Source organism: Pelobates fuscus, chromosome 1 (genome assembly GCF_036172605.1).
Source record: "Pelobates fuscus isolate aPelFus1 chromosome 1, aPelFus1.pri, whole genome shotgun sequence".
Classification (NCBI taxonomy): domain Eukaryota; kingdom Metazoa; phylum Chordata; class Amphibia; order Anura; family Pelobatidae; genus Pelobates; species Pelobates fuscus.
The window spans coordinates 98,826,985-98,839,795 of NC_086317.1; the positions used below are offsets into that span (position 1 = coordinate 98,826,985).

Genomic DNA, 12,811 nt, shown 5'->3' on the forward strand with positions numbered 1-12,811 from the left:
CCCTATAGTGCTTAACCCACCATATAGGTGGCTTGACCCCCCTATAAAAGTTTAAAACTCACCTACTTTCCAGAGCCGCGTGGGTCCACCAGCTCTGGCTCTTCCCCCTTTGTGACATCATAAAAATGGCTGATATTTAGCCAATCCAATGCTTTCCCATAGTGAAGTAATAGATTGGCTAAAATCGGCACGGGGGCGGGCCCAAATGCAGTTTTGGCCAATCAGGACCTCCTCATAGAGATGTATTGAATCAATTCATCTCTATGAGGAAAATTCAGCGTCTCCATGCAGAGCGTAGGTACACTGAACATCAGGGCTGCCTACTGTGCAGCACTGAGCCAGGAAGCCCCTCCAGAGGCCATCTAAGGAGTGGCCACTTGGAGGTGTCCCTAGGGATACTGTAAACACTGCCTTTTCTCTGCAAAGGCCTGATGGGGAGCTATTATACTCACCAGGACAACTGCATTAAGCTGTAGTTGTTCTGGTAACTATAGTGTCCCTTTAAGTACTAAAAACCATACTTTTTTCAAGCCGGCATCTTGGTCCTCTTCTCAGGAGCCACACTAATTTTTTTTTGAGTATTGTAGCTGTTTGATTATTGATGATGTGATTTTGAATCTCTGCAGCTATAAGTTCCACTTTTTATACGTTTTTTAGTAAGTTTCTATTCTAGATCGGCCACATATATGCGGATTCAATTATTCTCTGTTTCAGTCCCCCCCCCCCCCCCAGGACAAACCTTTTTAGCCGCAAAAAAAAAGTGAGTTACTTTTATTCCACGCAAAATGTTTCTAATGACTGAGTTTCTTGAGCATCTTTGTTTTAAATTCTGGTTTTAGTATTCTGTATGGATCTGCATGTATTTTAGTGGAGTCCTCCGATTTTGAACTATTACAACCAAGAGTGATGGGTTCCTTGTGCTATATTTATTTTTCTAACTTGTTTAACGTGCAGAATTTGTAAGCAAGGAATTCCAAGTGTAAATAATGCATTTTTTTCAGGTGCTTTTGCTGTTATTCGGCACTATAAAGAGGATGGTTGAGCTGTTGCGAAATGATTTTGCTGCCCCCATTATTTTACTTGACTCGTTATCTCTGTTGCTCTCATGTCTCGTTCATTCTGTTTTGTTATGGTTTTGTAAACAAGCAACCATTTCTTCAGCCACCGGTAATTTAACAGGAATATCTGGAGCCTTAATTACATTTGCTTTAGTGCTGAAGCTCATGCTTTTACGGGATTTTTATCAAATAGTTTTCATCAAAATGCAGTGCACATGTTTGTGCTATGCTATGGAGCCACGCATTGATACCATATCATTTGTAATGTCAGCTGGATTTAGCAGTACAGATTGGAACCCAAAGGATAGTGTAAGCAAGATGTAAATCTCCATCTGGCTCTACAGTGTCTTGCTGCTAAAGTAATTTACACATCATAAAGTCTCTTCACGGCTGAGTTACCAGGGTATCTTTACTCTTATTTCCTGAAGAAAGTTCCAAACACTAAGTTTAATCCGTTGCACCAGATATGTACAAGCATGGTTGCAGTCTATTATTTTTGCTTAATACAAAAAGAAAAGTCCTGCGCTCACTCCCATCACTCCTGGGCGGCAGCAACGACTACAGTACACATCAGCTAATACATATAGTAAAAACAAAAGAAAAAAAAGGTTACCTGCGCTCTCTCCTTAATCCTTATGTATATTTAAACAAATGGAGGTCATTTAGTTACTCCAATGGGCACTGGAGGGAATGCCCGCCTGCCAACATCAAGGCAGACCCCCCTAGATGGGTCCTACTCTGACCCTTTACCTTGCTTCCTTGAGCTTCTGGCAAAAATATCTCTGAGACAGAAAGGGGTTAACAAGTATAAAGGGGTGTATATAAAAAAAATACTACTTTCTGTCTCATTAGAGATATATTTTTGTAATATCTTGTAAGGACTAGAGCTCCCAGGACTGAGTGTCGTCCAGTCCCTGCGAGTAGATAGAGCTAGTCCCCTATTCGGCTCCAGGACAGAGAGGTTCCAGGACCCCAGTCAAGCCACAGCAACTGGTTGCAGAAGCACTGAGCTTTTTCCCTTGTTCTATGTAGGAAGCAGTCCTTTGGCGGAGGTACCCAGTCGGGGTACAGGGAGCACCGTTATAGTGGTGGCAGCGGTGGGTGGCTTCTTAGCCGTGGGAAAACCAGCACTACTTCAGGAGTATGGAAGGCAAGTACTGTCAGGCAGTATCCCACATCCACGCCAGGCGACTACAGGATATTCTGCGCAGTCTGGATTACCCTATCCCAGCAGAAAGAGAGACCGAATGGAGGGTGGTGCTTCGAACCGATCTCTGGAAGACCTTGACTAAATTCGACCCTTCTGGAGCGATGAACTCTCGATCACCAACCAGCTAGAGCTACGGATGCCGTTCCTGGGAGACCAGCCCCAAGAAGAATGGGTAAGCGAACTGGAGACGCTTGTTGAGACCGATGTGTGGTTGGATGATTCATACCGGGCCCTGCAGTGGCATACCTCCCACCTCTACCCGTTTCTGGTCGAGCCTAATTGCATTGAGGGAGAAGACTGCGATGGCCTTGGTCTGTTGTGGGAGGCTTTTGAAAGTAGTCTGGGGTTTGGAGAATCCGACAGTGCCCGCTTCTGATCCATGCGATCTGAGCGGGCAGATAACTGGGACCTTACCAAGGTAGCAGACATACAGCTGGACCTGTCCTGTCTGGCTAACCGGGAGTGGGAACTAGAACAGGATTTTGTACTCCCAGAACCATGTGTCGTCTTGTTACTGGGAGGGGAAAGGGGTTTCAGCATGGAGGATTCGTCGGGGAAAGTCCTTGTAAGTAATCCACCTCCCAGGAGTGTGTCTCGTCCATTCCCTGGGAGTGGATAGAGCAAGTCCCCTAGCTTGCTCCAGGACGGGGAGGTTCCAGGAGCCCAGTCAAGTCACAGTGACTGGGGGGCAGAAGCGCTGCAGTTTGTCCCCTGTTCTAGCTAGGAAGCAGTCATTGGCGGAGATACCCAGCCGGGGTACAGGGAGCTCCATTACAGAGGATATTAAAGGTAAAGAAGGCCCTGCTCAAACAAGCCTACAGTCAATGAGGATTTGATGTAGGCGGATATGTTTTTGGAAGACTGGCTCAGAAATACTTATTGGTAACGTGGTCTGCCTGGGATTTGAATCTAGGTTTTCCAGTTCTAATGCAGTAACATTGCTGCAAATATAAGTTGTTGGTTTTTGTTTTTGTTTTTTGATTTTTTTTTTTTCTCATCTAAAAACTATAAATATCATTTTATTTATTTATTTATTTTTTTTAGAATTGGAAAGAACTGCTTATAAAACTATACAAGTCTTTTGTAATTTTTGCTCTTCGTGGCTTTCCAATCCTCTAGTAAGATGCATTTATCTTTATATAATTTATATATATAATTGATGATAAATATCCATGCAGTAATTGTTCTGAGACTATATTATACATTGTATGGTAGTGCTTATCTGATTGTTTAAAAAAAAATTTAAAACATGATATTGATGTTGAATTTGATTTGTGATAGGCTTTATTTCTGTTTTATGTTTTATTGTGATAATGGTCATGCATTCCAAATGCTGGCAGCAGATTAGAACCCAATACTTCTAGCAGAATGGTCAGTGGATAGTCGTCACTTAAAATGCTCCCTTCAAGGTTTATTGTATTGCTGAAGGTGATTTTGTGTATAAAAGGATTCTGATAGAGGTTGTCATGTGTTAGTATGCTAGATGCATTCAAGGAAGGCTTTGGAATTGCATCAGTCTTGTGACAACAGAATTTGAAGACTCTTATAAAATGGTTATTTATAAACCATAATCAAGTGATTTTGCAGCATAGATCAGGGGAGAAAATTGCATGATGCCACACAGCTAAAGATTCCAAGTTACTTGGAGCAGGGCGGGCAATCCCAACCACCACTCTTATCACTAACGTAGCATGCACAGGGAGGACCTTCTAGGGGCAGGACCCCTATGGTGATGGAATCTCTTGGCATCTTCCAGCTGCAGCACGTCTTGAGTGCCAGTACGGCCTCAATGGGAACCAAGAGACTTAATTCCTTTGAGAAGATATGTCAGACAGAGAAGGTAGACCGGCCCCTATTCAAGATGTATTCCCTAATCCCAACATGACTCAATACCTCCACCACAAGCATACCAACAAGCATTACATATACAGCTCTCTCGGGAGGACTGGAGCTACAATAATGACATCTAAGCTGCAATCTTCCTTTAAAAGAGTCACCAGATGGTATAGAACACCTGCCCTTCTACATTCCGCTTTCCCCGTCTGTTAGTGATAAGTGTTGGAGGTGCGTGACGGAAGAGGGCATTGTTGAACATATATGGTGGAGCTGGCCCTCCATACGCCCATTCTGGAATTGGGTCATACAGACCTTGCGAGCAATCCTGCACTCTATCCCAGTCCTAGATAGGTTGGCAAAACTTTCACAGATAGAAACAAATACATTGCGGTTGATTTTGTTAGATGAGCTCAGCGCCTTAATCCCCCTCCTACTGGAGGCCCTCACAGATTCCTACTTTAGAACAATGGGTCCTACGAGACGAGCAAACTAGATCCATGGAAGAATGTCAGTGGGTTTCTTTAGGGGGGGGGGAAACAAACACTTGAAAACATGGGTCCCCTAGACTGATTTCTTTACATCCTTCTGCTAGATGTCCCTTAGAATTCAGAACCAGACAGGTTTCACAACACGTTGCATTCAGCTCTTTACTCCTCTTACTGCCTTGTACCAAGGGGCAAGAGTTCCATGCTCATGAGACCATAGTTATTCTATACCATGATAATGCTAGTCGGTAATGATCCAAATCCCTAAATGATCAACTTCAGGATTCAGCCAAGCAGTTGTATATTTGTTTTTGTTCTTTTTTACAATTGGTCCTCACTTTGGGCACATTAGTGCTCAGACTCCTGTGCTGTTACTGTATTACACTTTTATATCTTTGCAACATACTATCTATGCTTTGATGCAGTGTTGACACTGGAGATTTATTATGCCAATGTTCTTGTAATGAATCGTTGTGAAAGAAAGCTCTTCGAAGAAGGGAAAAAAAAAACAACAAATCATGAAAGTAGTTTACAACACCCACTACAACTCTTCTATCCTAATATTGTATCTACCAGCTGCGCAAGCACTGTGATTACTCTGCGGGAGCTGACCAAGACAAAGGGAGAATATTGACTGCAGTAGAAAATATGTTTTGCCTGCATTGTCCGCATTGATTACTGGACAGGCAGGGGACAGACTGAATGTGCTACCGTATATCCACATTATCTGCCAACAGAAAAGAAAATGACCTTTTGTAGTTCGCAGTAATTGTTTAACAGACTTTCAATAGACCGCTGTTAGTTATTTATAGGTAAAATTCCACATTCTGTTCTATTGCCGATCACTTCCTTTCTGACAATGATTCATTCACAGCTTAACCTGAGGGTTGCTACATATTCATGGCACAAATTCCTACCCTGGCAGCCCGTGCTATGCCACATCCACTTGTTACTAAATGACATTTACTACGACCGCTTGCAAAACAGATCTATGTGTAGAGAAATAAACAAGCCAACTGGCATGTCTGGGTTAATGCAGTAAGGAAGGAAACAAAAACCTTGTATAAACCGTTTTAAAGTGTGTTTAGCTGCACTTGACTAAACCACCGGGAAGTAATAGGACTAGTTGTCTAATTGACATTCAGAGTCGGTGTAACAGAATTAAAGGACCACTATAGGCACCCAGACCACTTTAGCTAAATGAAGTGGTCTGGGTGCCAGGTCCCTCTAGGGTTAACCCTGCCTGCTGTAAACATAGCAGTTTCAGAGAAACTGCTGTTTACCTATGGGTTAATCCAACCTCTAGTGGCTGTCTCATTGACAGCCGCTAGAGGCGCTTCTGCGCTTCTCACTGTGATTTTCACAGTGAGAAGACTGGCTGAATGCGCTCGTGCCGCGCATGTGCATTCAGCCGATGATCGGGAAAGGAGACGGAAAGTCCCCACCGCCGAGGGAGCCCAGCGGTGGAGAAAAGGTATGTGTTGAACCCCTTCCTCTCTCCCGGGAGAGGGGACCCTAAGGGTGGGGGGGGACCTAGAGACCCTATAGTGCCAGGAAAACGAGTATGTTGTCCTGGCACTATAGTGGTTCTTTAATTTATAAAAGTGACGATTTCCATTGAAAACTGCACTTTTTGTAAAATAGGGAAGGTGGGGGGGTGGGAGTGGACACGATTCACACATTAGGATTCTGGAGCGTCCCTTTAAGAGAATAAAAATGGAGATACATAAACATTATATTAAAAATCCTGAGAACACTTTGGTCTGAAATTTAAAGTTGCTGCGGAATACTTCTATTCTTACCAGTATTTTACCTTTCATTTAATCGGATACTGTTCTTAATTCTATATTTTTGCAAAGAGCCTAACCCAGTTTGTATTTCTTTTGATTTTTAGCTAATTGGAATGCTCTTAGCATGCTGTCTCTCACGGTTTATCACTGCAAATCAGTACGAGATGGTGTAACAAGGTAAATAAATCTCTTTCCGGATATGTGTGTTCTTATAGACTGTCACTTGCTTCCACAGTATTGAAAAAGCTTCAAATTGTATTTTCTTTTAAATCACTTAGATAAACGTGTTGCTTTATAAGTAATCAATTCTGCTACCAAAAATTTGACTCTTCGAATGGGTCTGGCTTAAGGGCTTGTACATGGCTGTGCTTAAATGATTGCGTGTACGACTGGAAATCATTTAAACAAAAAACAAATCATGCTTATTGGAAAATGTATGTAGTATAGGTGTTAGACTATTTAGCAGTACATAATGTTTGGCATCTTTGTTTAGCAAGGAAGAATTGACCATTTGTGAGCAAGGGGCAGAGGATATTGGTGTAGTAAAATAACAGCAAACCTATTTAATCTAGAAATGTATTTATACATAACCACTATACGTTGTGCTACAATAAAATTATTATTTTAAATGTTTAACTTTTTTTTTTTTAAAGTTAATATTAATATTGAGTATGAAATGTTTAAAAGGCCTCCCTTTTGCTAAAAGATATTTGTAAAATATGAACAATATTGAAAATAAAACTTATGAAAATAAAACTTAAAAAAGCAGTCTAGAAGTCTGTGTGTAGGTGTATTTCATATGTTTTAAGTATTCAAAATTACAATTCTGAAAGCACCTTTTTAGCAATGTTAAGATTGTTTTTTGCACTACCCAAGTATTTAAAGGAACCGTCTGCGCAATAGATGTTGCATCTTAAGTATTGCTGCTGTAAATGATCAGACTGACCGCCATTAGCAGCTTTAGGCATGATTAGATTCAGTTATTGAATCTGGTGGACATCTGATATCTGCACAGTTAGAAAGGCAATGAATTGGCAGATTGCACTAAAGGCACCCAGACCACTTCACCTTATTAAAGTGGTCTGAATGCAGTGGTACTTTATTTTTAACCCTGCCACAAAAGCTTTGCAGTTTTGTAGAAACGACAACGTTTACATTGCAGGGTTAAACACATCTGTAGTGGCTAACTCCCTGACAGTCACTAGAGGTGCTTCTCCTGTGAGAACGAAGTCAGTCTTGGTTGTCAATCAAATGCTTATCCTAGAGAGCATTTGATTGGCACTGCGCATTACCACTTGTCTTCCATTGCTTCCCCATGGGGATGTGTTAGCTTGGCACAGATCATCTATCTTGATGATCTCAGCCAGGGATGCAGATTGGTCACAGTAAGCCAGCTCATTGAAGGAAGAAAGGAAAACTCAACTTCACACCCAGGTAGTTAGGGGAACACTATGCATTGGGAATACATGTTTTTATTCCTAATGCTATAGTGTTCCTTTAAAAATACATTTTATTTTTGTCTTCATTACAGTGTTCGTTGTGTATTGTATATTGATTTATGTAAAGTTAGACTTAACTTTTTCTTTTAATCGTTTAAAGGTTTTTTTTTTGTTTTTGTTTATTATTATTATATACACACACATTCTCTTTAAACTGGACGTTTCTCATTATTATTGCTTCTTTTTTTTTTCTCCCCCCTCCCCACTTTTATTTCTAGGGGTAATACGAAAGCCGGTTTTAAAATCGGGAGATGAAGGACTCAAGGAGGATTTTCTAAGAATGTTAGAGCACACATCCACCTATCACTCTGTGTTTCCTACTATATACCATTTTTGTAGTGTAACCATCTGTTCAAGTACAGCTGTGCCATAGCCTGTTTAGTGTCCAACTGCACACACCTCCTTTTCTGAAGGCTTTTCATATGATGGCACTGTGTGTATGTGTGTTCTTAATCATACAGTAGTCGTATTGTTACTATGATAACCCATTAACTGCCTCGACCTGGCTGTGCATGCAGTGGCTGATACGGGACAACAATGTCTTTACTAGTGGTTTTAATAAATGTTCACACATTTATATAAATCCGTACATGGAGAAAAAAACAAAACAAATATAGCCTATCTAATCTTTTTTTATATATATATATATTTATTTACAAGGCATTCTTATGTTTTCTTTCAGCATTTACTACACTCGGATACCACATTAATAAATCTGTGATATTACAATACTTGAAAAGTAATGTTAAGATATGTTGTGCTTTTAATTAGATCCAAGGCTCCGGAGTCGGAATGCTAATTGGATTCTCACTGTGTACTATATGCTTATTTGCTTCTATTATCTTTTGTCTAGTGATTTTCTTTTTTTTCTTTTTTTTCATGGGAACCTGAATCTGTGTATCACTGTTACTAAACTGTTGTTGCTTACTGTGAGGGCAGTGTAGAAATGCTTCTTTTTATCCTCTCGTATCCAAAATAATCGAAATCGTGCTGTGATGCCTCTATTGTCTCTATTCCTTCCCCCCTCTTCTCCTCTTCGCTTTTTCGAGTTGCAGCAACCAAATAATATTTTCAGGTCAGTGTGAAAACAAGTACATAGGTAAGAACTTGAAGTGAAAATGTTCTAACCTTTTTAAAGATAAATTAAAATTATTTTTTTTTTTATAATGTCTCCACCTAGCATGCTGAGGAAAAAAATGCTTTGATATTGTGAGCATTTGTGATATACACATTAATAAACTGAACTATGATGTATTATTGATTGTGTGCCTCGTTCTTCTATATGAGAAGTCCCATTTTCTCACATAGATTGTGATTATGGTTATGCCAGTGCAACTCCAATTTCAAAAAAAGCAATCCATTAATACGAAGTTGGCTTAAAGTGGCTTTCTAAGCACAATAACTTCTAAGGCTCCTTGTAACGGACATGGGCCTTTAAATCTATGGGCATTATCTCCAATTCTTGGTTTTTGTTTTTTTTAATCCTACCGTATTGGCAGCTGGTAAACTGTACACTTATGCATTTTGAAGCCTTGTATTGTCCAAAGTGGATCACAGTGCATAGCTGAGAGCTCTGGATGTGGAGACCATATTATTATAACACCATATCCGTTACAATGAGCTGTGTTTATGGTGCTTAGTGTCCTTTAAGGTTTGGAATAGTGACGATAACTTTATAACCCCTTGGTGACTTATGCTTTTCAGAAATTCTACGGCGTTCGTGACTGAGGTCAATTTTGCTGTGTGTTATATTGTACTTTCTATTGCTTTCTTACTAAGTGTGCAATAGATATGTATCTTGTTTTGTTTGTTTTAATGCTTTAGTTACTTGTACTTTTCTGAGAAAAGGCAGTGTTTACATATCTGCCTAGTAATACCGCTAGTGGCAGTCACTTTGAACACTCCCCATAGAGATGCATTGATACAATGTATCTATACGAGGAGATGCTGGTTGGCGAAGCTTGTCTTTTTGCCGCACATGTGTAATAGCCTCCCAATGCTTTCCTATGGGAAAGTATTAGACTGGTTGAGATCATGAAGATTGATTGTCTCAGCCGTGGAGGCGGGGCAGACGTGGCACGACCAGTGCAGGATAAGCGAAAAGGTGAGTAAAAGAATCTAAGTACGATCTGAGTGGGGCTGGTCACCTAAATAGTTAAACACTATAGTGTCAGGAATTCATGTTTGTATTCCTGACAGTATCTATAGTGTTCCTTTCGTGATTTAAATGACATCACAATCCAGTTTAGTTCAGGCCCAGACAGGACACACATTGCATTGTTTCTCTTTCAGGCCAACCCCCGGAGCGAATAGGGAGGGGGGAGCATGACTGCTGCCCTGAGGGGTTGGCATAGCAACCAAATGGATACAGTTGGTTTTACAGTTGAAAGCAGGGAATTCTGGCAAAATTAAGACTACTGGTGAACAATGCTAAGAGAGCCTGAATTAGAAGGATATAACCATAATTCTATGCGTACTGATTTGGTATAACTTACTCATGTCGGTTTGGATACATTTAATATGGGGTTACAATCAGTAATTACACAGGCGCTGGCTTTGGGGGATGCATCCCCCCTCCCTCGAGTAGGGGTAGGAGTGGTGGTCTGTGGAGGCGGGATTCCTGCACCATCAAATTTGGTAAATGAATAATGAACGGACGGGCTTGGAGTCGCAGCCTGAATTTGGTTGACGAAGGACAGGCTGAAGAGGGTCTGGAAGAAGTTTAAAGTGTACCTGTCTGCTGGGTAAAACCAGTCGCTGACAGTATTTGGTTGTGCTGGTTTAAATAAAGCTGTGGCCGTTGCCCTTAACCACTTAACATGGTGTTGTTTACTTATTGGGAATGGAAGGGTAACGGAATTTGGTGATCGAAGGAGTCGGCATACATGTTCTCTCTCTGTACTGACTGCCAAGTGCACAGGACAGAGTTTATAACCGTATCGGATGGGAGTCATGTTCTACATTTCATTTTGTTTTTCAGTCTCTTCAAAGCATATTTGTTGACATAGTGGATAAGAAAACATACAGGGTTATTTTCTAAAGTGAGAATTTAACCACTTAACGCCGTTACGGCGTTCTATGCCTTCCCCATTCTAATGGGCATTAACCCCTTAAGGATACATGACATGTCATAAATCTTTTTATTTATTACACAAGTTTGGTCCTTAAGGGGTTAAAGCCGTTGAGACGGCATAGAACGATGTAACAGCTTAAGCCCCCAGGAGCTCCAGTGGACCTACCTCCGCAGCGATCCTCTTCGGGAGGACTGCCTGACAGCCCAGGCAGCCCTCCCCCAGTAAATCAGGCCCCTGGGGGCCTGAAAGAGCGATCACGTGGCCCCCGACAGCTGGCTGTGGATCTGCTAGCAGGGGGACTGTCTGGGCTGTCACAGTCCCCCTGCTGGTGGGAAGTGTAAAAAAAAAATATATATATATATATATATATATATATATATATATATATATATATATATATATATATATATATATATATATATATATAGATAGATAGATAGATAGATAGATAGATAGATAGATAGATAGATAGATAAATAAAGTAAAGCAAGCTGCACTCACGGACTTATGAATTCAAATGGTGTTTATTCCATCGAAGGTAGAAAAAAAGAAGGATCTTCTTTTTTTCTACCTTCGATGGAATAAACACCATTTGAATTCATAAGTCCGTGAGTGCAGCTTGCTTTACTTTATTTATCTACAATTTAACTCCCTGGAAGTCTGGCACCCGGCAGGCCTTTTAAGGCACAACTTTATACTTTGAGCGTGAGTGCTGAGAATTGTTGTATTTCTATATATATATATATATATATATATATATATATATATATATATATAAAACCTGTAAAATAAATTAAATGTGTGGGTGTATATATAAAACGTCATACGTAGTGTATTTTAATAATATAAGTACATATATTGGTATTAAAATACACTTAGAATGAAGTTACACATGTATAATATATATATTTACAATAATAAAATATTTTTCTCTCTCTCTATCTATATATATATATATATATATATAATTTATAATTACATTAATGATTACACAAGTATACATGTAGAATATAAATATATATATCTATATATAAATGAAAAATTTAGAAATGGGGTCTGATCCACAGGTCCCAATATAATGGGGGACCAGTGGAACAGTGCCGAGGAATACCCACTGTTACTCTCCCTAGATAGGGAATAACCCACAGTATACAGGTAGAAAATGTATGTAGAAAAAGTGTCCTGGTGGGAGAGTAAAAACCAAAAGGAGGCCCTACCTTTATTTCGACCTAAGGGAGAAAAAAAATTAGTATAAAACTCTTAAACAGGACAGGGTGAGAGACTACTAGTTGCCAAATTACCAGCACGTAAATATCCCACCACTAAATGGAGGGGATAGGAGATTGGGGGGGAAAATAAAAGTCAAAAAACACACTCTAACCTGAAGGCATCAAATGGTTATACGGCTATAATGATGCTAAGCCAATACTGATGCCCAATAGAGAATAATAAAGGTGGACGGCGCAGAGGCTAAGAAGAAAAAGTCAAGAAATAAATTCCCCAAACTGACAATCTCCCACTCCTATGCAGCCAGATACAGAAACCTATTGTTCAAAAACACAAAAGTTAGGAGGGGATCCCTTATGCAACCCTAAGTACAGCTTGTTGAAAAAGGACAGGTACATAGCTATCACAGTGCTAGGTAAGATACTAGTATCCTGGTACTATAGGAGGTTAGGGTATAGAGGCTAGGAGTAACTACCCCAGAGATAAAAAAAAAAAACATTTGCGCCCCCAGTCTCTAAAACTCTAAAAGATCTCCCTATAATACCTTGGCACTTTGCATAAATCATTAGTGCCTACCAGAACCTCTCACCCTTCCTATACCAGATGTGAAAATAAAATTAAAATTAGCTTAA

The 12,811-nt window shown here is 40.1% G+C and overlaps 1 protein-coding gene across 1 annotated transcript in view; it reads left to right on the forward strand.

Moving 5' to 3' along the window:
* The window catches only part of TSPAN7 (tetraspanin 7), a 111,010-nt gene extending 101,878 nt beyond the window's left edge, over nt 1-9,132 (forward strand). Inside the window, exons 7-8 of the mRNA XM_063450105.1 lie at nt 6,484-6,556; nt 8,097-9,132. Of these exons, the coding sequence (XP_063306175.1) occupies nt 6,484-6,552 (69 nt within the window). The 3' untranslated portion in view covers nt 6,553-6,556; nt 8,097-9,132. The remainder of the gene's footprint in view (nt 1-6,483; nt 6,557-8,096) is intronic.
* Nucleotides 9,133-12,811: the final 3,679 nt, after the last annotated feature.